General features: G+C 37.8%; 1 protein-coding gene across 6 annotated transcripts in view; it reads left to right on the forward strand.

The window, feature by feature from the left end:
• Positions 1 to 2,421: 2,421 nt before the first annotated feature.
• The window catches only part of COL11A1 (collagen type XI alpha 1 chain), an 85,227-nt gene continuing 61,699 nt past the window's right edge, over positions 2,422 to 25,949 (forward strand). For 3 of the 6 annotated variants that reach the window (XM_053468820.1, XM_053468818.1, XM_053468821.1), the window contains exons 1-4: positions 2,425 to 2,848; positions 15,622 to 15,789; positions 17,412 to 17,625; positions 21,671 to 21,833. In XM_053468820.1, coding sequence (XP_053324795.1) covers positions 2,740 to 2,848; positions 15,622 to 15,789; positions 17,412 to 17,625; positions 21,671 to 21,833 — 654 coding nt within the window. In that variant the 5' untranslated portion in view covers positions 2,425 to 2,739. Of the gene's footprint in view, positions 2,849 to 15,621; positions 15,790 to 17,411; positions 17,626 to 21,670; positions 21,834 to 25,949 lie in introns of all 6 variants that reach the window. The other 3 variants (XM_053468816.1, XM_053468815.1, XM_053468817.1) reach the window with 2 other exon arrangements.

Below are 25,949 nucleotides of genomic sequence, written 5' to 3' on the forward strand. Positions count from 1 at the left end.
CTTCTCTGGCAATAGTCCTCAGAGTGATAAGAAAAGTGCTTACTCTCAATGGTCGTTGACCTCTTTTTCTTCAAGGCTCCTAACAAAGCCTGTGCAAATGAGATGCTGCCATAACAAGTAATGGAATGTCTCATTTGCCACCATGCAATGTATGCTGTGTCTATATCTGTACAGTACCCTCAAACCCATACATTTACTTAGGGAATGTATAATTTACCATTCATGCCAATCCATTATGTCTGCTGGTCGGGTGTCATGATGCTGTATTTATCCTAACAACGTCCATGTGAGCTAATTGAGCTTTCAGGAGCTTTGACCCTTGATTTTGATGAACTTGTAGTCCTTAAAAAAAGGGAACATTGGGAAAGGAAAGAAGGGAAAAGCTACATACATACATACAAGCTACATACACGCCTTTTCTTTCTTTTACTTTCACAAATGTACCTTTGCACAGGTACATTCATTAGACATTTACAATACTAAGTGGTAAGTTATCTATATAAAGTGTATCTGGATAAAGTGAAACAACTGAATGATGCAATTAGAAGGGGTATTCTGTAGATTGCTATGGTTATTTGACTTTGCATCACATTTTTTATATAAACCCCATAGGCATAGCATTGGTGAGGACACCTGTAACCAGCAGGCAGTGACAGCATGCTCTTCAAGTCAAGGTGATACCTTTATTGGCTAAGTAGAATTAGAGTGCAAGCTTTTTAGACAACATAGGTCTCCTCTCTAGGTGTGTTACAAGATTAAAGCTCAAATCAGCTTTGTAACATGCCTGAAGTAGAGGCCTATGTGGTCTTCAAAGCTTGCACTCTACTCTGTTCTAAAGGTATCACTTTGACTCTGCTTCCTGTATTTCCATAGCTAACACAGTGCCACTGTCTGCTTGTATCAACATACAGGGAGAAAGTAGAGACTGTCTCTGTAATAGGTATTCCTCTCTGGGTAAGTGTTGGGGGTGCTATGTGCATGTTAACCCCTTAGCTTTAGGTATTTGGGTTTTTAACCCATTTACATCATTGTGTATATATATATATATATATATATATATTAACCCTTTTCTTTTTTTTGGTTGATTGTTAATCCCTTGTTTGCAAATGCAGTCTGTCTGTTGGATTATTAACCCTTTCCTTGCAATTCCTTCATGGTTTATTTTCTTAACCCCTCATAGTGTGTGTGTGTGTGTGGCTGAAATATCAGATTGTTTTAAGCATTTGAATGTATATTTTGTGTGTTAACCCCTTAACTTTTGTGTAAGTGTTAACCCTTGTCTCCAATAACCATGTGCGGTGCAACCAGAAACCTAGCTAAATGTACTGTATAACTTTGCACCTTTTCATTCATTGAACGTCGTTAATGCCGCTCACTTCCAGTCTATTGGTTTTTAAAAGCAGAGCACAATAAATAAATAATAATATTTATAATAAATAAATAATAATAAATCACATAAATAAAGTGCAAATGAAACATAAATAAATTAAATGCACAGGACGTCCTGTATGTGTTGAGATGTATGTATATGGAATTGTTATAATATTGACCACAAAACAACTTAAAGGTGCTGTCCCACTTTGTTTAATCATTATTGGAGCTATATTAATCTTAGCAGACCCGTGCTTTTATTATATCCTTTTATATATTACTCACATAAAAAAACACAAACGTTTCAGATGTTTTGTCATTTTATATGCAACAAACTATTGGTGCGTTCTTTGCATCATGTGACAATTAAGCATTCCTGCAAAATAAAAAGGAGCAAGGCAACATTTTATAAGACTATGGAATTATGTCTGTGAAAGTTTTGGGAATTCAAGAATACTAGGAGTGAGGTCTGTAAAATAGAAATTACATATTATTATTTATTGTTTTATATAGCACCATCATATTCTGTAGTGCTGTACAATAAAACTTAAATTCAGTAGGTGGAATAGCAGTGTTAAAATATGCATATACATTGCAGAGAAATATTTAAGTGCTGCACCCACTACTGCTTCAAAGTGGGATCCTAAGGGTTATGTAGATGTGGGTGATAGGATTTGTGCTTCCCATGACACACAAGACAGTATATGGGTTACATGCTGCATCCACAAGTGACAATTGAATGAAATCCTGACACAGCAGTTAAGGGGGGTGCTCCATCTCCAGCACCAGCAGAAGTCCAGTGAGATTTCAAGATGATCCGCTGATAAGAGCATTGCTGAGACAGGTTGGGACCGGGACACTGCATAGGAGAACCAGCAGCCAGTGTGAAGCTGTCAACCTCTCCTGCCATTCCTTTCATTCCCAAACTGCTGCACAAATATAGCAGAAGCCCACTATTTTGGGAGGGTGGGAGAGGGGGCCGGACCAACCTGGAGACAGACTTTTCTTTGGGGAGGGTCGTGGATTTTTGGAATCTGCATACTATTTGCTGGCTGTGGAAGGCTTAAAGATCCAGTAGTGGGGTCTTAGCCCAGCCCTCTGACGGTGGGACTTTAGGAGGAGAGAGAGAGCTTTGCATTTTCATTAAAGCCCACAAACCTTCTTCAGTCTGTAGGCAGGGGACTGGGGAGGAACACATCTCAGCAGGGCAAAGGAGAAGAAAAAGCCACCAAAGCCCCCCTCCCCCTGAGAGACTTTCTTTCTCCTTATGGCTGTGTAGTGATCACCTCCCGGACTATTGGAAGGAGTTGGTGCTGTAGATTGAATCCTGAGGTTTCTTATCTTCTGGGGGGTTCCCAGTTGTTGGAGATGTGGAACACAAGGTGGAAAACGAAACGGAGGTTGTGGGATTCGTCCCTCAGCTCCCTCACTCTCATCACTTTGACTTTCCTTCTCCAAGCTGCAGAGGTCAGAGGAGGTAAGAGAAAAAAAAATGTAACTAATGGGGCAGAGGGGGTTCTAACCTCCAGCTTAAGCCCCAGACAATCTCTCACAAAGAAAGAAAAAATATTATTGATCAGGATAGCATTCTACTACCCAACTTTATTTTCATGTTGATGGCAAGGGCAATTCTGGTAGTCTTCATCATTTTCCCGGCTCACAAATAATCTTTTGAAAAGAAAAGATGTTAAGGGGTTAGATCAGGGAAATGTATTACTGTTTTTTAATAGCTGGATGGATAAGTTTCAGGTATTCTGATTGCAAAAAAACGTCCTGCAGCTTTAGGGGATGCTTCACAAAGCACAGAACTTTGAGAAGATGCTGGTTCCTTGGTGAAGGCTGCCTGGGAGGTAGGCATTGGAGGTGATGTCTTCCTCCTAGGACCTGTGGTCCGTTAGGTGTCTGTGGACAGGGCTAGAAGGGTGGAATGTCTTCAAATGCTCCCTCTGTGCTTGGAATTCCTCCACCCCCAGGGGATGTCACATTCAGACAAGTCTATGGGAGGGGTGGGTCCAGACGCACAGACCCCCTCCACCTTCCCTATGGAACCCTAAGGCAAACTATTATCCCTTAAAAGCAAAGAGTAAATCATGGAAACACCATCTGATGGAAAGGAGAACAGTGCATTGATAAAAATATCAGGAGACAAATTTTAACTAATTCTCAGATGACTTCAAGTGCTGATTATTTTATATACATTTAATTTCAATGTAATTATTTTTAACTACTCATAATATTATTAGTTAAATGTAGTATTTGTTTAACTTGATGTTTTGCTACTCACCAGTTTTTACTAATGGATGCTCAATGTCTCCAATAAAGGTTAAAAAAGGAGAAGTAGAGTAAACTGAGAAATATATCTAGAGTAAAACCATATGGAATATGATCCCACTTGGATTCATTAACCTAAACCAAGATTTTGGGGGGAAACACAACTAGGGAACTTGTATCCAAGGATATAACCCTAGCAGTTATGTAGGTTTGGCTTGGAAGCCTCATGAATAGTGTGACTCTGAAGGACCACTTGTGAGGCTGGTAGTTTTGGAGTCTCTATGTAAGCTAAATAATGTGCTTTTGTGCACACCAGGATCAGAAACAGTGACCACCATATTCCATTCTAATGGGGTACAGTATGCCAGTTTCTTTAGAAAGAGCTTCTGAATACCAGACCTTATGTAGTAGTGGGCGAAGCATGATATGTATTTTTATGAGTGCTGTTATATGGCAGGTTCTGTGGGTAGCATATACATCAGGCTTTGTGTAGGAGTTATGTTTAGCTTGCAGTGCTCTTCAGTTGGTCATGATGTGTGCCAGGCACAATGTAGAATTGGTTGCTATATCTCTGACTTTGGGTAGTTGGGAGTATTGTGGCATAATATAGGTGTTGTTAGCCAAGCTTTGTGCAGGAATGGTTTAGTGTATGCCAGGTCTCATGGTTGTTGTTAGTTGAAGGCTACCATGTGCCAGGAGGTATAAACTTGATCCTTGATGGGGCAATCCACAGTGTTAGCCAAGAGAAGGAGCAGTTTATGCAATAGTTTATGTGCAAGTATATACCATAACCTATGTATGGTCTTGTGTATAGCTATACTCTACTGTATGGGGCCGTCTCTTATAATCATTTGTAGCTGGCTTTATGGAGACATTAGTTGGAGATTATTCCTGGCAAACACCTCCTAGTAGCTGTCTGGTTACTTTGGGTCAATGGAAATATTGAGATAATACATCCATGCATGTATGTCTCTGTGGAGTAAAGTGGGACTGTAAGTGGCAGACAGTTTAGTACAGCAGGGAAACTATTAAAATAACTTATTTTATGCAGCGCCAGCAAGGTATAGAGTGCTTTACAAAATGCAGAGCTAAGGGAACTGTTTGCATATTGCCCTCTTCTGGTCTTTTAAATTCACTAAAGCACCAACAAAGGTGAACTAAGGATTCTTTATACTACTGAAAGTGAAGAAACTCCTCTGAACTGAGTGTGACAAGGACATTTCTGTGCTCTTCATGAATGCCAACTGCATATTGCAGGAGGACTAACATACCTTCAGCATAGAGCATTCTTTGTATACAGTTCTGCTTATATAACCAACATGGTAATTAAGCAGAATCTCACTGCTTTCTTAAACTTGTACCAAAGCTGAACCAATTTACGCATTCCTTAATTCATAAAAAAATATTAGCAATTTTTATTTTGTAGTTGGTCCAACTGATTTATTTGATAATCCATAAATTGAATATTCCAGGGTTTTCCCTCACTGCAGCATTCTATACTAATTATAAGTAGTGTCAATTATTAAAAGTATGCATCAGAAAAAAAAAAATTAAATTTGTTATATTTTTGGATACTGTATGTATACGCACAGATGAGAAATCAATCATTTCCTTTGTCTGCTACTTTTAGAAACTTCCCTGGATTGTTGAGTGGATAATTGTATGTTAGGAGTCGGTAAGGGAGGCAGAATTGCAAAGACACTGAAATAAATACTTACATTGCCATTAAATCAGTTCCTTCAAGAAATTGCTTTGAGACAAAAGTTAAAGGTGTCTGTTTTTTCTTTTTGATCAAACCTGCATAGAATTGAAGACTCTTACAGTTTTATCTGTTTTTTTCTACAGATTATGTTAAAGTAATGTTCTCTTTTGGGGGGGGGGAGAAAGATGTAGTTTTTTGGCAGTATGAAGGGTATGCTGGTTAACCATTTCACTGCCAGATTGGCCAGTTACACATTTTCTTACCTCATTCTCCTCTTGAAATGAACAAATTCAATCTGGATGAAACTGTAGAACAATGTGACTTTAATCACCGGCATCTGGTACAGTTATTTTCCGAAGTTATTTTACTCACCAGAAATGAAAAAAAAAAAAAAAAAGCATCAAAGCAGCATGCATTAAGGCCCCTTAGGGTCCCAGACATGCGGAGGCAGGTATTATATATCACCATTCAAATTAATATATATATATATATATTATATGTACAAATAGTATGGGTTTGAATGTGCTTTGGAGTATACAAGGGTTTATTCATAAAGGAAATCCCCCGTGGCGTTCGCACAAATGAAAAAGATATCATCCTTTTTATGAAGAAGAAAAATAATTTTAGAAATACTTGTATAAGCTGAGAAATGCAGTGGGAGCCAGAATTTTTTTTATTTTTTTTATATTTTATACACATGAATGCGCTTATTACACTGTAGTTCAAACTTAAAATCTGCCTCTTTTACAGAGGTTTAATATAGGTTAAATAAGACAAATGGTGAAGTGTCTACTATAAATACTGTGGCTTTGAATAACATGGTTTTGAAATATCTGGAATGTTTTCAAGTTTTATTCCTACCTACACTAGGCTTTTTAACACAGTAGGGTTTCCAAATACCGTTATAGAATTACCAGAACTGTACTTTGAATTAAAAAAAAAAACCTCCAAACAGAAAATGTAAAAAAAATGTAAGTTTGACTATCACACACAAATGGTACTTTGTTTCATGGGAATGAATCAGATCGGAATGAAACAAAATGATGAAATAAACGTCTGTCCAACGAAGAAAGGTTGGTAGCTAGGGAGTTTGAGTTGAATAGAGTCCCAAGGATCAGCAGGTGAAATGGTTCGACTGTCTGAGGAATAGACACTCAAGGTTTGCTAAGAAAACAGAATTAACAGGGCATGGCTTTCTCCTCTGCCTGTCTCCCCTTTCATGGCTCTGGGGCGTGCTTAAGACTCCTTGCACCTCTGACTTGTAGCTGACACAGAGGTATGAATGCTATGTGGGTTTTTAGAATGTCCCTTTGAGCTGAATTCTCAGTGAAGTCCATTGATGGCAGAGCAGATAAAGCATTCTTCATTTACTTGGGGAAAAAAGAGCGCTCTCTTTTTTTTCCAGTAGTTTCAGGAAAATTGACAGCTTCATGGGAGAGTCTCTTCTAGTTTATCAGTGTTTTATGAGCCTGTCTGAGCTACTGAGAAATATCCCTGACTTGGTCACTGCACAGAGCTGCTCAGATCTGTTCTTTAATGACTTTTCAGTATGGGTAACATTTGCCCAACAGACGTTTAGATTGAAGGAAACCACCAGGTGTGACAGACCCCACAAACCCTAACTTCACACGATGACAGATTCCCATTGGAATATCATGTGTCGGAGATTCCAATATACAATAGTTTTATTGATAGTCCTATAAAATTTTATATTATTTCATAATTTTAGAAACAGCCCATTATTCCTTGGTTTGCTCATAAAAAAAGTTTTTTTTTTTTTTTAAAAAGATACCTTGTAAAACCAATGATATAATTCTGTAGAGTATACATTTTTTATGCAGATGGGGAAAGTGACATATTTTTTGGTCCTCATGCAGTGTGAAGGCCCAGGGCATAGGAACTTTGGGGTTGACAGATATACCCCACCTTCCCTTACTACCCCAGAACTAGAACTAGCAGCTTCTTTACCAAGATTAAGAACAGATACATCAGATGTATGGCCATCCTCATAACCCCCTGTCCTTCATCCATCATGCTATGTAATCGTCTATAATGTAATTTAATAACTAATTTAATTTTTTCGTTTAAGAAACAAGATAGCATCAACCACAGCTTGTATAATCACAGTATGTATATTATAATGCAATTCTATGAATTATCAACATTTAATGGCACTAGTGGTAATTCTATGTTTAGCACATCTACATTCAATATTAGATACCGTGATTTACAAACAATTATCATTGCAATCGCCATGACAAACAATGGAATGATTGTTTTTTATGGATTCCTTATTTTTAGAATGTTATGAATAAGGTAGAAAGTCTTTACTATGTCTCATGTTTGTCCATCTGGCTATTTGCTGGTGGTAGCCAACAAAGCCTCGGCCATTGACACGTGAAAAGAAAGAGAGAAAGTAAACACATGTTGTCTCAGCCTGTCTCGGGAGGCACTAAGTAATCACCTACTGTGAGGAAGATTTAGGTTCACACAATAATTCATTCAAAATGTGTTTTGTAAGGGCCATTGCCTTGATGTAAAAGCCTCCCTGTGAGGTTCACCCATCCACTGTGGTTGGACATCCGTCATTGATTAACAACACATGAGCTATGTAACTTCATCAGTACTCCCCCAAAGGAACTTCTCTTAAGCCAATATTAAGGCTTTTGGGAAACATATATCCCAAACTGTTCTGTATATGTCACATACAGTAAAGACCAAATCCAGCCATCTGTGTCAACCTGGGAGCAGTATATTCTTTTTTATAACAATCTGCTCTGGCTAAGTAGATTTAGGATTTGTCCCTAGATGTGAATCTTTAGAGTCAAATATATGTCACAACATTCTGTGATTCAACATATCCAAATACATTTAAACAGGCTCTATCATGTGTTGTGTGCTATAACACGTATGATATATCTGGTAATTCCATGGATTCGCCCCAGAGACTTAGGGTATAGTAGCTGATTGCCAGGCCGCAAACACTGGGTACATTGACTCTTTTCTCCAACTGCGTTGTCTATATTGTCTTTTGAAAAATAGGTAAGCATTGGTCATTAATTCATCATATGAACTTATACAAATTGATTGTATTAAAAAAATAATACAAATGATAATGTACTTCTTGCAATATTCAGAAGCAGACAGTAATAGAGGCGGGAAGAAGTCAGATCTGGCCTAGCACTTGTATTTATTAATTTGAGAAGCAATTAGTAATAAAAAATAATCACTACAGAATATTTCACCTTAAAATATGAGTTATACCTCCAATTATTGGAAATGTGGTTTATTAAAATGAGTAGGCACCTGATCACCATGGATAGTGGAGGTTGGCTCTGGTATGAAGTCATTTACTCCCCTTTTCCAACTTCCACTCTAATTATATGGTCTATTTTCCATTTGAACTAATAAATACATTTTATTGGCGCGTGTGTTCAAGATATTTGAGAATGCTTTCTTAAAAAAAGTACTTTTTTATTGTCTCTGTGCTCAATGCCAGATTTTAGTAAGCATGAAATGAAAAAGGCGGGTTTCATTTAGAGCAAAACACATTTATAGTAGATTGTTAAATTAGACAGAATAAACAAAGTAAGTGTGTGGTTTATAATCAAAGCTTTACTAAGCATACTGTGAATTAGATTTTTTTCCAAAGACGTCCAAATTTAAGGGTACTTATAGTTGAGCCATTGGGGTATTTAGTAAACCCTCCTCAATGTTTAGTGTTAAGGAGTAAAGTCCTGTACATCAGTTTACATCAGTAACTACTGTACAGTATATTAGTCAATAATGGGCTGGAAGACGTAAATTGACCGAGGCATGGCCGGTAGCTTTGTCTAAGTTACATGACAAGGGCACAAAATGATGCTGGTATCAGACTGATCCATAGATAAGTTCTGTTACTCAATACCGTACCGTCAATTGCTTCCTAGCAATCGGAAAAGGTGTGCATAGTGATGATAATCTCAAATCCTAGACAATACATGAAGTTGAGGTGTTCTAGCTAGAAGTGTGTGATGCTCAATGAAAGCCCATTTGAATATATTTGAACTCATTTACGTAGTCTTTTACTATCCAAGGCATTCTAACTTTGCCTTCAATTAACCAATCCTGTGCCTTATATACTTGCTGTTTTATCGTGTTATCCTTATTAGTCCATATGACATCACAACATTATAATCAGCAGTCAGCCATGAAGACATCGTATATGGTAAAACTGCTTAGGGGCATTAAAAAAATGCTGGCTTGATTGCAACCATACTGTAGACACTTCAATAGAGTATTGTGTAAATGCATGTTTTATGGATTATTTTGTTCAAGCCGCCAGATCTGAAATTAGTTTTAGGATAAAACCTTTAGTTTCCTTTAGTTTTCTTCCTAATAAAGGTAGCCCGACGGCTTTCATATGAAATTTCCATGGCATGATTCCATGCGCATGAGAAGCTGTGATGTCAGTATTACAGACACATAACAGGGACACAATGACTATAATTATTGGGAGGGCGGGCAGCCATGCAGATCTTTTTTACTGTATTTTTGGGGCAAAAAAGCCTGTAAATTTATTCTAATCTTTCACCTTGTCATAGACTGGTTTCTCCTTTGTATTAACAGCTGTTTACTCCCCTAGCCTTTCAAAGGTTTTCTAATTTTGTTCAACTGCATCAAACCGTCCTTTCCCTGGTCCCGTTTTTGCACCACTTTTGGTGGCTTGAAGCAGAAATGGCCCATTGAAATCAGCAGAAGCTCCTTATGTGCATGTGCACAAGGAGTCTAGTTAGGTCCATTGGTGGCAGTGAGTATAGCATGTGTGTGCAGTTACAAGCAGAAGATTTAAAGGGGGCACTCATATATATTAAACTGCACCTGATGGCAGTAGTGTTCCTTTAAAAAACACAATTTTGTGTACCTTATTACAAAATCAATGCAATTGCCAATGCACCAATATATGCTACCATACTGATGATAATTCAAAAACAACTAATAATATTTTTGTAAATACTTGAGGTCAACCTTTGTGCTCTGTTGTCTACATTAATAATGTGCATATTGTATTGATGTCTAAGATTTTTTTTATTATTTTTTTTTCCACAAAGAAGGGGTAGATAAATGGAACCTTCCAGCAGTAGAAGTAGCACAGGTTAATAGAGGGAGGGACTATTCTATGTTTCTATGTTTTGCAATTGAGATACAGTTATAGCCAAACGAAACAGAATAGATTATTTTAAAATGTCTGTATGGGTTATAGTCACAGAACATTATGCTTAACCTTACATTGGGCTTCTATATCTCCTGATTGGGGCACCTTGGATCAACAGGTGTCTTGATCAGCAAGAAAGACTATCTCTACTAGACATGAGTTTTAGAGTGAGTTGGGCACCGGTAACTTTGATATTGTTTCTCCAGAAATCCGTAATCATAGATGCTTTCTGGAGATGGTTAAAAAAAGACCACATTTGTGTTCTTCTTCTCTTTTGAAGAACCAGAGCTAAGATTTACACATGGGAGCAGCTTCATGCTTGAAATAAATGTTTTTTCCCCCTCATCTGTCAGATAATTTATTGGAACAGTGAGACGTGTTTGAACAAGTCATTTTATCCCGAAAGTATCCATCTTATTTACCTCCAGGCACAATGTTCAGTTCTAAAAACTTCTAAAAAAGTGGTGGACAAAACAGGTTATTCACAGCCTGTGCTTTGAAGTGGGATAATCTCAGTACTCGTCAGGATTATTTTGCAGCGACTTGCAGTGATCAAATAGTATCTTGTATAAATTAAGCGTTAGAATAGATGTAAGAACAGAAATATTAATGGAAATTAAGACTTGAACCAGGCATGGACAGCATCTGTTAATGTATCTGTAGTAGATGGTGGGTTTATTCACTAAACGTGTATAGATGAGATGAAGAAGTTAAGTTGGCCCATCATAATGCATAGTTTAGTGACAAGATGAAATGTTTCAACTTACTGCTAGCATTTTAGCATCACAGGAGCCGTACATCTGTTGGCAGTGTGTAGATAGAACATTCGCTAGCTTCTGACAATATTTCTTCTGATGTGTGAGATGATGTTTAAAAAATTAGGCCTAAAATGTAAAGGGGTACAAATGGGAGCAGGAGGAAGGCAGAGCTAGTCCACAAATCCAGAAAACCTTTTGCTAATTCCCATGCGTTCTTTTCTTAGCTCTTGGGAATGATAGACCACAGTGGCCAGAATGCATGATGAACGTTTGGAACTATTTTAATATATTAATATTAAAGACTCACCCTAAGCACCTCTGACGCTGAAGAAACCCATTAAAAATGTGAGATTGTGCCTCAAACATGAAGGTTGACTGATGATTGACAACTGTACTTAGAAAGAGTTATTACTGAGAGAGCGTGCCTTTTTGGGTTTCAATGAGTAGCAAAGGGTATGGTGACCACATTGGTCATGTTCTCCAGGACACATATAATGTATACATATTGCTGACCATCCCAGATAAAACGTTGCTCTGCGTTATGTGGGATGCATACACTTACCTGGGCTGGTCAGCAATATGTATAAATGATATGTGTCCTGGAAAACATGGCCAATGTGGTCACCCTACAAAAGGTCGTTAAGCTGTTTGGGGTGAACATGGTGCCAATGATCTCTCTGGGAACAAATATCTTTTCTTTAGAAGCTGCTCATTCTGGACACAGCACTAAGTTTACTGTACAAACTCTCTGGCACAGGATAAAGAAATAACCTCTCCGGCTCTTGGTCTCCAGCTGCTTGTCCAGCATATCAAACACTTATTGCTAAGCTCCTGCAGTGTCATTTCTGAAAGCAGCCGAATAAAGAAAGAGACAGTGACCTGTAGCACGTTAGAACTGATTTGGAGAACAAGAGAACTATTTCTACTTCTGTAGTTTACAATGTGAAGATATATAATATATTTTATCAGTTTTATTATACAACAGATCACATAGATTTATAAATAAATGATACAATAATATTACAATAGTTTGCTGTTATCTATATCATCAGCCAAAATGCTGTATAAATTATACCAGTAGAAATAAGACAATTAATAAATCCCATTTTCTGTAATAAGAACATGAAGCAACTTAATTCTCTATGGTTTAGGCCAAATGGGAATACTAGTAACTTTTGAGTTTGGGGGAAGCTCAATATATACTACACTACACAATAGAACAAAAACATAATATACTGACCAGGTTAAGATTCCAGATATGCTTTTAACAACGTAAAACCCCCAGAGAAAGAACAGGAAGGTGTAAAATGTTACTTATAATGTTGATGCATTCCAAGAGAAACTAGTGGCCATTTGTGGAATTGCAAGTAAAAAAAAAAATACACATGAAATCAATTCTGCAGAAGCGACACATTTCATTGGCTGGTCACAACAACATAATAGCCAGCATTTCCAGGGGCGCCATGGCTCTGAAAAGTAAAATCTTAGCTTCCAGCTACATTCCCTGCATCAGCAAGTGGCTATGATTATGTGAATGACAAACAATCAGGGCATCTAGGGGAGACCTGGTGAAAAATTGTAAAATAGTGTAAATCGTTTCTATTCATACATACCCCAAAATATATATCAACATGCTAAATTAAATTGCATTAGAGTATAACAGATTACATGCATTAATTGGACAGTTGTGCTTTAGGCAAGCACAATCTCATGTTTAGCTTGTGTGACTGCCCCAGTAAAAGTTGTGACAGTTGGGAACTATGCTTTGTTTTAGTGAAATTTGGCAAACGGTCTCATAGCTGTATATTCATTTCCTCTGCCCTAAAACATCATATAAATCAGCCCATGACCCATGCACTCAGAACAAATAGACTGTTATTTATTAGGGGTCACGGGCTATTTAAAGGGCATCACAACAAGATCACCTCTTACAGATCTGTGTACAACTCACTTTAAACTCACGCAGGTCAGGAGGCCAGACTCCACATCTAAAATAAATTAGTAATGCTTTTTAGACAAAAAGATTTGTCTTTGTTATAAATGAAGCGCATTGTTCCGCTTGATGTTACGGGGAAATAATGCTTACTGTTGAGAAACACATTAGGGTCAAGCAGAGCTAAGTCTGGAAGTCTGGATCTAGATTCATACAAACAGATTCTTTGTATTCCGCACTTTAAGAATGGCATTCAAATTGTGGTGTCAACTATTTTGTTAAAAATCAGCAATAATAGTTGTCCTACTTTCCTATATTAATAATATCTAGCCCTTCCCTTAGCAATGCTTTGCAAACACATCTGGCACTTGTAGGGTTAAACATGCCAGGGCCATTAGTACGTTTAAATATGCCATCGCCATGATCTTGCTTGCCAACGTTAGGATGGATAATGGGGGGAAAACCAGGGAGCTTTCCAATAGGCGTTTCAGCTAGACACGCTGGCACAGAATGCGAAGCCTGCTAATGAGCCATAATAAGCATATTAGTTAGTTCCGCTTCAATGAGAAGTAACTAAAGATGGCAACATGTTTGTCCCAAAATAAGACAGTCCTTCCAAATCCAGGGCACATGGGCACTATTACACAGAACTCATCCTAGGAGCAAATATTTTTTTTCTTGAATGATTTAACCATTGTTTGACATCTCTGTCATTCTTCTTTTTAGTGTTACTATTGCTAGCTCCTTCCAATAGACCTTTTTGAAATGGCCTATGTGAATAAGATAATTACTGTTGGTGGAATAGGTTTTCTTATTTTTCTAATTATTCTGGTTGTATGCAAATATTATCATGGGGCAATATTTTGGCCAAAATGTTAAGTATGGTGTCATTAAAATGTAGAGAGGCCAAAAATCTATACATCAGGAACAATCCAACAATTATTTAATGCTTGTTAAGTCAAAAGTCTATATGTCCCACCCACCCCCCCCCACACACAATGTTCCAAACCGGAATGGAAATAGTTAAAATTTATAAATGCTTTAGTTAACTGTTTTAGTGCTGACCTGCTCCTTACTGTAAGTCATTGGTATGTAAAGTCAAATCCCCAAATTCTTTGACATTTATCCGATCGCCAAAATAGAAAAAAAAATCAGCTTTGCTGAATTTGTGATATTTTACTTAATTTCATACTGAAACATGAGCTGTGATTTTACTGTCTCCGCTTTAACGAGATAAGAAAAAAGAACCAATTTCAATCAGGGACACAATTTACTTTCGTGTCTGTAAAAACCTACTCCTAATATAACAGACTTTTTCCATGATTTGATCGGAATAGGTTAATTTTACCTCCTGAAAAATGACATTGCAGACATAATTTCACAACCTTATTTAATTTTAAATGTAATTTTCTTTCCCATCCGTGGGAAATAACATCTGATTTCTGTGAGGATAATGCTTTGTGAGCTGAGAAGACTGAAAATACTTTACTGCTGTAATATAATCTACGGCATTAAACGCACACACATTCATATAAAATAATGTTTATATAGGCATATATTCCTTCATGTCTCCTTACCGGCATAAAATAGGAAAAGCTTAGGAATTATACTAACTCTAACAATTTTAAATGTTGGGAGCAATGCCATAGTTCTTACATACCACTCTTTAGGAGGGGTAGTTAAAGTTTGGGACACAACTCCCATTGTTTCCCCTTTCCTCCTCTGATGCGCATCTTTCCAAGGAGCTCCGAATGTTTGATGGGCATGAGTGTATAACATATGCCAAAAGCATCATGGAAGTCAAAGTTCAATTATGGCTAGAGTGATGTCCAAGAGTAAGAGTTGGCTGTGCTACAATATAATACTACTTAGCAGGGGAGGTCTGGCACCTTTCAACCTGGGGAGGCAGCTAAAGCCATGTGACCCCATTGGCCCCTTGTCCCTAAAGGTAACTTACACACTGGCACATGTTTACACACTATCACACTTACACAAACATACTCCCTCCCTTCATGCTAACACATACTCCCTCTCACATTCACATACACAAACACATTTATGCTAACACGCATACACTTTCACATACACATTCTTGCTAACACACACACTTACACATTTACTCACGCTTTAACATACATACATACCCACTCCCTCACCCTTGCTCATCCCGCTTTATGACCTGCACTGACCTGCTGCATTCCCACCTCCAGTGGCCCAATCCAGGTCAGAGCGGGTCCCCTTGCCAGCCTACCGCTGGTGTTTAGTATTATACATTAATATCTGCCCTTGTATGTTAACAGTGTTCATTATAATACAGTTGGTATCAAGAGTGATTGTGGATTATTTTGCTTCGTCGCCATCTCCTGACACTTTGTATTCATTTGTTTTCCAGCTGGACCAGTCGATGTACTCAGAGCATTAGAATTTAACAGTTCACCAGAAGGTGTGTCAAGAACAGCAGGGTTTTGCACGAACAGAAGGGCATCCAAAGGGGCAGACACAGCATACAGAGTCCAGAAACATGCCCAGCTTAGTGCTCCCACCAAGCAACTATTCCCAGGTAAGTACTGCCGCTGGCATTTCTATTTCCACCTTTTTTTTGCAGACTAACTTTTCTTTCAAAAAGTACCACATCATTGGTCACAAAATAAGAAATGAATGCTTTGGTCAGAGGTTTTTAAAGGAAGGTCTGAAAATACTGAGATTTTTGTTTAATTCTAAAAACAACACAAACACAACACGTACACGTTGTGCTGTCGGGTATAGTCTCACATATAATTATCACGTGGTATTGGACACACAAGGATAAACTGAGCCTCTGGTTTGAGGAGACTTAGTCTATTATTGTATCAGTGAAACAGACACTCTTAGGAGCACAGGTTATCTTATTCCTTTTTGTGGTTTTCTATAACACAAATAACAAGGACCAAATTGCGGGGTGCACACCGGAGGATTACACCACAGAGATTTTTTAATGAAAATAAACATGAGAACTATATAAAGAAAGTGAGATTCCCCCATAGGAAGTGAGGTGTTATGACCCAAACTATGTGATTTCCAGATAGTTACTATAGTTACTATACGACTCACAGACGTGTATATTACAAAAAAGGAATATATTACGTAGTTGGATTCCATGTATTTTTCTGACGTCAATTTAATATTGACGATCATGAATTAGCCCACTGACCAAAGCGACTGAGGTCTAAGGTTATATAGTTAGTGCTTCCACGACCCTCTAATGAAAGAACTAATGGAAGACCATCAGACTTCAGAGGTGATTAACGCAATGGGGACATGGGCCACCATTAATAAGATCTATACATCTTTTTTCTATGTTGGCCCTATAAAATATATCAACTACACCTTAAGACTCAACGTTCATCTTTTATACGTACTGATGGGTCAGCCATAGGGTTCTGTGAGGAGGAGATTGCCATGCGGTGTGTCCTTAGAGCAGTAGTAGGCCCACAATAAAAAGCTTCTGAATTATGCCTGTGGGTACAACATGAGAGTACATATCACTGGCAGAAAACACGAACCCTTACAAAAATACATAGCTTGTCACAAAGTGTAACAAATAAACATCGACAATGTGATCATTAGCATCACAGTGTTTTTCTAGTGGGTTAAATCACATGCAACAGATTCCAGTTCATCTAAATAAACTTTGTATAATCCATGGATTGTTTCCTGAAACGAGGATTTGTTTTGCTTGATTTACTAATCATTCTGACAGGTCACTTTGAAATCCGTTCTGTGAGTTTTTTTTGCTGGCAGTATACAGTATGAGCACCGTGAAAAAAAAGAAACAAGTCCATTTAGTATCAACAAAAGTCTAGAGCAGGCCATATGTTGATGAATTCGTTTGCAAGGCCTACGTTTTAGAGTGTAAATACCAACATAAAATACATTTTTATGACATTTAGAGAGTACAGTAAACCTGAGTTAAGGACCCCGTCGAATCCTGTCTGTGTTCAAGGCCAAGTTTTAAACTCGAGGCTCATTTTGGGCAAACTAGTCAGTAAACCTCTCTGTAGGCTTGTGTGCCAAACATAATTACATATTCTATAGAAAGGCAAAAGTAATACACAGTTTACACCAAATGGCTACGGACACTGTTCCCTTCAAAGCTTTGTTTCAGTAAAATTCTGACACTTTGTGCCTCTTTTTTTCTTCCAGGAGGATCATTCCCAAAAGATTTCTCAATCCTGCTTACAGTCAAGCCAAAGAAAGGCCTGCAGACATTCATTCTGTCAATCTACAATGAACAGGGTGTACAACAATTGGGAGTGGAGGTCGGAAGGTCCCCTGTCTTCCTTTATGAAGATCAGCATGGAAAACCCACCCCTGAAGAATACCCCATTTTTAGCACTGTCAACATTGCAGACGGAAAGTAAGTAACTCATGTGGGTTTCGTAATTGGTCATTGATTAGTAAATAGTTGAAATCCATATTAATACATTCATTTGTACACATACTTAGACAATTTAGCAGACAAAAAACAATTGTGCTGCTGTTTCCTGCATCGTGGAAAGCTGGAGGTCCTGCTGTTTCTGGTGGGCAGGGCAAATTCCAACAGAATTTAAAACACTTGTATCATTTCTTATGGAGGCTGAAAATTCAACGGTCTTGTTCATTTATAATGCTTTTCTGCTGGAGCAGCTGAAAAATGTAATATAGAAAAAGATGTAGTATAGTAAATGTGCAAAACCAAGAAATGGCACGTCCGTTTATATAATAAGGAAAATACATTTTCTGTAACTCTCAGAATGTTAGTGATAAAGGAGGAGCTCCATGGACACATCAGGGTATGCATATATAAACGGCTATAGGTGTGAGTGAAAAGAGTCAGTCTATAGCATTGTTTCATTAGATACATATACAAAGACTTAGACAGGGGGCTCCCCTGGTCACATAGATGGCAACCATCAGGGGCCTTCATCAGGGCCATATTTCTCACTTAGCCATGTGTTGGTGGGGCTTAACTATATCCAACCCCATTCTTGCAAATAATATGCCACTCTACAAATCCCCGCTCTGTTCCCATCATGTATACCCTGATCATTTTATGAATATCTGTTTCAAAACCTACTCCACAATGTACTAGGAATCTCCGTAGCCTTTGACCCTAAGGCCACTTGTAAGATAAGCATGGTTCTGGCACTCATTGATATATAGATCTCCAGCAGAAAAAAAATCATATTCCAGATCATAGAAAGCTCCAAAAAAACCATTTGTTTTGCATTTAGTTTTGGAAGGTGTTTGCTCAAAGCTTAGATCCAAAGGAAACCAGTATTATAAATGCATGTAGCCACTCAAATCTCCTCCTTGTTTCATGACACTAGAAGAAGCCGGAGTAATTGTATGTTTTTGGTTTCGGACTGTATGGGATGGCTTGATATGCCAATATGTCCTTGAGCTTCACTAGGATTAAAGGGCAAGTTGGCGCAAATATTCAGCTATTCTACCCAATATAAAAACTTCCAAATTAAGGGTATTCATTTCTTAACCCGATTTCTTCCTTTTCTATTTGAATAAGTTACAAATTCTCAGAGATTTGTGTAGACGTTATCCTCTCCAATGCTTTTACTTTTAAGTAGGTGTCTGAAGAGTCATCCTGAACTGTCATTACTATGAAAATAGTTACATCGTAGACACTATGTGCTGTCTACAAAAAAACACTTACCCCAGAAATGACATAATACTTTTTTACAATATTTTTTAATCTGGTTACATTGAAAATACATTATTTGCAATATTGAACTGACTTTTAATTATAAGCATGTGTCTAAGAAAAGACTTGGAATCGACCCGGATTAAAAATCCAAATCCTAACTGTAATCAGCCTGGTCTTTCCTGCTGTTCACTAAAATAACCGTTTTCTTTACTATTTTGCTTGCTCCTTTGATTAAAAGTTGCTCTTGTGGCTTTGCCAGGAACCTCAGCTGTTCAAGATTCACACTCCATGTTTTATACGAGCTGTTGACTTTTGTTTGCTACTTTTTTAGGACAGATGGGAAGATGTTTTGGAAACTTGTAAGTGTGAGACAGATATTAAACAAAGCTGAGATTATAGGTCATATGAACTGCTGCTGTCATAAGCATCAAATCACATCAGGGTCCAAAAACAGCTTAAGATCCATGGCACAAAACAGAGTAAAGGCAGTAAACCATAGAAGAGTTTCATTAGTAGATTGCCACCAATGCTGAACTTTTTTCACTGTATTGATTCCGGTAGACTAATTGGTATCCATTTGACCAACATGAGAAACATGTGTCTTTTTCGTTCTGGGTAGTGATTTATTCCTCATGTGAATGGGAATCGTCGGCTATATCTCCGGAAGTGAGTTCAGCTCCTTAGATGAGACACCCATGAAAGAAATCTGAAAATGTTGGCAAATGTTACGGGGGTGTTCATATATGCGTTTAGCCCAAGTCTTCCCCTTGGAGTTTTACTCCAATAGTGTGAAGAGATCACTTTCTTTAGACATTTCTACAAAACATGCTTTGCTTTAGGACAGCAAGAAGAACACGAGTTATAGAACTAAGACAGAGGGGCCTGCATAGTGTATAAGTAGACGAAAATATAACAAAATCTATACCCCTCTTCATAGTTTAGTCTTTTTCTTATGTGAAAAAATATATACATCACTATTTATTTTAATGGTTTAATCATTATGATCTAACATTATGATCTAACATTATTACTTGCTGGTATTTTAATTGTTTTATGGTTTCTTGTAATGTCTTAGATTTATCATCTTTTGTTCCCTTAAATTCTCCAGGTGTTTTTGGTTAGATTATCCTGAACATTCTTTTCTTGGTTTATATTGTAATTTTTCTAATATAGTATTATCATTAAATTATCCAAAACATTCCTTTATTGGTTAATATAGAACATTTTCTAATACAGTACAGTAAATGATAATAAATATTCTTCTATTGGTTTATATTGTAATTTTTCTAATGCAGTATATACAGTAAATTATCGTGAGCATACTTCCTTTGGTATATATTGTCATTTTTCTAATACAGTATATACAGTAAAATATCCCTAACATTCTTCCTTTGGTTTAATTTGTAATTTTTCTAATTAAGCACATGCAGTAGATTTTCCTGAACATTCTACCGTCTGTCTCTACTGCTGTTTAAGTAACATATTACTCTTAAATTGCCTCTGTCAGACAGGGAGTATATAGTTGTTCACATGGCTTGATCACACTACATTAGTAATTGGATACAATATTTAAGTGAGCCAATATGTCAGTAAGTGAAAACAGATTCCAGAGAATCTCCCGACAGAAGCTTACAGCAAATCCGCTATTCAAGTTATGCTGTTTTTTTTTCCATCCCTAAATCTACAATTGTCTCAAAACCCTGGGGAGACTTGACTTACCTCTTTGCAAATATTGATCCAATATGCTTATCTTGATCTTCATAAACGACACTTTCCCATGGTGCTTTGTAACTGCACAGGGGGTGAATGCATGTTGTTTTAATTATTTACACACCATTTGCACTAGCCCCTGTAACGAATACTTAGTGCAACTGCATCAAGGTGACCAAATGTTAGATATGTTCCATGAGTTGTCCCCTCTCTTTCCAGAATCTTACACTTCCATATCATTCCATATACTTAAAAACAACTATGTAGCTATGTCTACAGACTAACACTAGACGTGGGCATATATATTTGCAATCAACTTGATGTCCCATGTCAAGTCACTCCTCCTGTATGCAAACTGAATTTGGATGTTCTAGATGTAACAATTTCCTTAGGTATTAATCTAGGTCACTCTTGCTGTCTTAAGGACACCTAACACTAATACTACAGTTCTAGTGGGCAAGTAAAATGTTTTTCCCCTAAAAAGTATCAAATTGAGGGTGTGTGCAGTAATAATTCTACAAAGTTCAAATTAGGTGACTTATATCTCGTAGAGGGTGAGGTACTTTAGCTACCCTTTCTGGGCATGACTTTCTATTCACACGGAGTCATTATGCACTCCAAAAGCTGCCTACGTTTTCATCTGCCAAGACGCACTAAACTTACCATTCCATTAACTTATTTTACTGGCATAGAACGTGTTGGATAAAAAAGACATAATAAGGTAATTTATGAGATGATGTTTTACAGAAATTGAAGTGGATATAGTTAGAATAACACAGGTGAGAAAGTAATTGATTATGTTCTGGACCAATATAAAACCACCATGAAAAGAAGGCAAGCATAGTGATGTAGGATTTTAGGGGTCCTAAAGTTGAAATATGATCTGAAATGCAGATACATTCAATTGCATGTAGACCAATGACCATTATTGGTATATTTCACATTTGTTTGTTCAAGGGTCTGTCAATAAAATATTAATATACAGACGTCTAAAAGTTAATTTGATGTTTCTCTCATCGATTTTCCTCTGTGACTCTTTTGCTTTAAACAGGTGGCACCGGATTGCGATCAGCGTGGAAAAGAAGACAGTCACGATGATTGTGGACTGCAAGATGAAGACCACAAAGCCCCTACCCAGAAGTGACAAACCTATTGTGGATCCCACAGGCATCACTGTATTTGGGACTCGTATCCTAGATGAAGAGGTGTTTGAGGTAAGGACAAAGGGGCTATTTACTGCTTTCTTGGGCCAGACCCTATGATTTAATTGGCGTAAAAACCTTGAGGAACTCAACATCCAGTTCTTCCGTTGTCTACTGGAGTACTTTCTAGAGTTTACTGTGCTTAGCACAATCTTCACTCACCTAGTATAATTTATTTATGGTGAAGTCTGCCCTCTTCTTTTCTCTTATGGCACAATGTATAAATAATAATCTATGTCATAGGGTTTTTCTTACCTAAGCTTTTATTTCCCTATCTTTTACTGAATGGCATAGACATAATTGTAGAGGAATGAAATAGTGGGATTGTAGAGAGAAGGGAAGTTAGAGAAAGATGAAAAATTGTGATGGAACAGAAAGTGTGTAAAAAAAGAGCCTTGAATGTAAGGGGATTGACCAAAATGGGGCAAATGGTGGTCATTATGTCTGACATGAATGAATAGGGTTGTGGTGGGCAGGAAGGAAGTGCAGAATTTAAAAGAATGTTGAAAGGGAGGAGTATTAGAAATCCATGACCGTCCCGCTGACGGTTGCAAAGTTTTGAATGGTGTGGTGAGCACATGGATTAGCCAAGAAATAGCACGTGGAGCTGTAAAAGAAGGTAAAAATGAAAAAAAACCCATGTATTTATATAGCATGAACTCAGTTGAGAGTTATGGTCAACTGTTAGGGAACACTTGTAGTGAAACCAAAATTGTGTTGTATACTAAGGTTGTAGCTTATCTTATGGCGGTATCTGTCTATTGCACGCTTCATTTTTACTGGAAAAGTTTCTACACAGTATCATTTTTTGCAAAAATCCCCAAAAATGATTTTAATTCACTAAATGTAAACCCGCACCCCCCTAAACCTTGCATCACAGTTCCAAACAAATGTATTTGTCAGTGTAATAGGCTGTTAATTTCCATTTCTAATACAGTTTCACCGAATCATATCACCAGTGAAAATAATTAATCTTACAAAAGACAGTGGGTTTCTCTTTTTATATGAGCCAAATGGGTACGGCTCATAAGTCACTGACTTCTAATTAGGTTCGATAACCCAAGTAATTATGGTGCTTGTCATGGTGCGGCATTTAAGGGACGCTGCACAGACATCTGCATCTTACTTTATAATATTGCTGCAATCTGGGATCCAAATGCCTCCAGCCGGGTGTTTATAACAGAGATTTATGAGGTCTTACGTGGAAATTTCTGATTGTGGCGAAGCTTAAGAATTCAGTGGAGCTTCCAGATGGGACCCATTTCACACACACTGTGAAGGCAGCCGTCACAACTTGGTCTGACAATTACTCCTCAAAAGCAAAATGGAAATGACAAATACACACTCCCTACTTTTGGTTTTCAGACCAATAACTACTCTTGTTTTAGCACAAAGCACTCATAATATACAGTGCCTAAGCCTCATTTGATTTTTTAACCCCTTAAGGACAATGGGCGGTCCCTAAACCCATTCAAAACAATGCATTTTGAGCCCATACATGTACAGGCTTTGTCATTAAGGGGTTAAGTGCCTTGGGGTGGTGGTATGCATTAGAAAGCATCATATTGACAACACCTTGTGTCACTCTACGGAATAACCTGCCTGCCATGTATATTCCTGGCTATGACGAAGGTCTTGAAATGGTTAAATAGAGTGTATTATTCAGGCCACTAGTGTGACAGCACTGAAAGGGTGTAAAGGCCCATTCCATAATCTCTGGATAGTGCAGTAATATTAATGTGCAGTGAAATGGATTCACTCGTGAAAATTGATGTGGCAGATATCCCCTAGGTATATGATGCATTAAAATGTTATGATTGATTAGTTAATATTGTTTAAAACTTATTACTATGGTATGCTTCAGCGGGTTGATTACACAGGTAATACAGAGGAGATTTAATATACTCTGATAATTTATAGGGAGGTAGATTTATATTCTTTGATTAACAGCATTATTTGCGATAGAGATTTACTGGTCCCTGTTCTCCCAGGCCATATTGTCCCATAAAACCAATCAAAGGAGATCCAGTACTCTATTAACAGAGGTCAGCCAGTAGTCACCACGATTTAGTTTTTTGTCGTAAAGAACTCTTCTTAAATCAGTTTAAAACCTTCTCAATAAGATTGCGTCAATAAAGAGTAATGGGAGAGCCACCTTGCATCAGCTTAGTATTATACGGGTAAACCTATAATGTACGTTTTGAAGAGCCAATCCATTACTGTTAAGAGCTGGTTGGGTGGGAATTATTTACTCCCATCTCAGGTTTCTAGTAGAAGTTTTCGAACAGTTAACTGCAGTTTCTACCCAAGATCCTGTGTTCCTGGCAAGTTAGGTGTTAATTTGATCCTGTCTAGCATTTTTTTTTTTAACGTCTCCATTCTGGCACAGAGGGGCACTCAAATGCACGGCTGCAGAGAGTAGGGACAAGTAATGAGTTTCCCAGAGATGAAGTTTACAGGTCTCAGACGAGTATTTTCCTGTATTTCTGTCCTGTAACATTCCTTCCTGATGAGGTTTAATCCACTCAGTGCAGCAGGGCAGAAATAACGGAGAGAGAACAATGTGCACATGTTGGATTTAAAGACGTAACTCCCCACAGGACCGCGATGTACCTGTACCAATAATGACATATAGTATGGCATAGATGAGTCCTTCTTCCACATAGACAGCTGGAAAGAACCAGCTTAGTCTTCCCTTTTTAAATCTGATTACTTATTTAGGATGGTTTTATACACATCCTGAATTATTTTGCTAAGTTTGATTGCACTGCCCACTACTGGAAGTCTGTTCCAGGTATCTACTGCCCTTCCTGTTGTGGCATGTTTTGTTATCAAGACTACTTACTATTTTAGTTTTTCTTTGAAGTCTCTCTAAAATATGTATGCCTGAAACATAGCATCTGGAGTTAAATGGACCATTTCCTTCTAACATTGCTTCCATATTTTATAAATGGCAAGCTTTGGCAGTGCCAGGGGCAGATTAGTAAGAAGGTCAGTGGCCGTAGTGCTCTGGGGCACCCCAACAATAAAAAAAAAGGTCCAGGAAGTACAGTAAGAATCACAATCAAAACTGATAGGAGTAAATTGGAAGATAACCGGGCACATTATTCAAAATGACGTCTCACTACTTGCCCATACTTGGCTGCGCTGGGCCACCTAGATCTGAAATAAATGTTGACCCAAGTTGCAGGAGGTTAAAAATCTGTAAGAGGTACCTGAGTTAAAATTAGCTGGTACAGGGAAAGGCCAGTGGAAGTTGAATTACATCCTAGGCTGCTTTAGGATTTTGGGCCACTACCTGCAACTTAATGTGTATTTGTTGCAGTTTCACACATGGCCACCAGGGTTAACAAGGGCCTTAGGCAACTTCAACAGCTGTACTAGATGCATGCTGCGTTCATTTTATGTGTGTTGGATGGTACTTGGCATGATGGAAGTTGGGATACATGACCAGTTGCGTCCTGACAACCACTGGTTCCTCACCGGACCTGAACTTTGTTGCCTCTGAACATGGCCATGTAGAAGCTGTTCAAACATAAACTAACGAGTATAGTAATTCCTTTGACAGTAACAAATAAACAGAACACATTATGTGTAAATCACTATGGGTTTGGCTCTGAGAATCTCGGGCCAGAAGGAGTGTGAAGCCATACTTTTGCATTGTATGCAGATTTCTGGATTCAATTTACCGGCTGTCACAGCAATGTTTTGTTGATTAGTAACACTTGTATCAGGCAACAAGGGAGCTTTCCTCGCAGCTAGACAAATTGTCAGACAAAGGTTTCTGAGAATATAAAATCTAATTTTTTTACTGCTTAGGTAGCAGAGGATCTAAGTGCGGTGCAATGACCAATGTATTTTTCGAAAGATCTTATCTAATAAGAGCCTTCCATGTGTCATAGATGAAATTCCTGAAGGATTTGTACGCTTTAAATGCCACAAATGATTTATGAGATGCTTATGAGTATATTTCAATATACTGCATGTCAGGTAACACATCTACAGAAACCCTACAACGAGATCTAGGACATTTTTTTAATCTAAAGCTCTTCTTTTTTCTCTAATTGATCACAAGCGTAAATCATGTTCTCCCAGCTTCAACTACCTTTCATCCTTAGCTCTATTACC

The sequence above is a fragment of the Spea bombifrons genome, chromosome 6 (assembly GCF_027358695.1).
Source record: "Spea bombifrons isolate aSpeBom1 chromosome 6, aSpeBom1.2.pri, whole genome shotgun sequence".
In the NCBI taxonomy this organism is placed as follows: Eukaryota; Metazoa; Chordata; class Amphibia; order Anura; family Pelobatidae; genus Spea; species Spea bombifrons.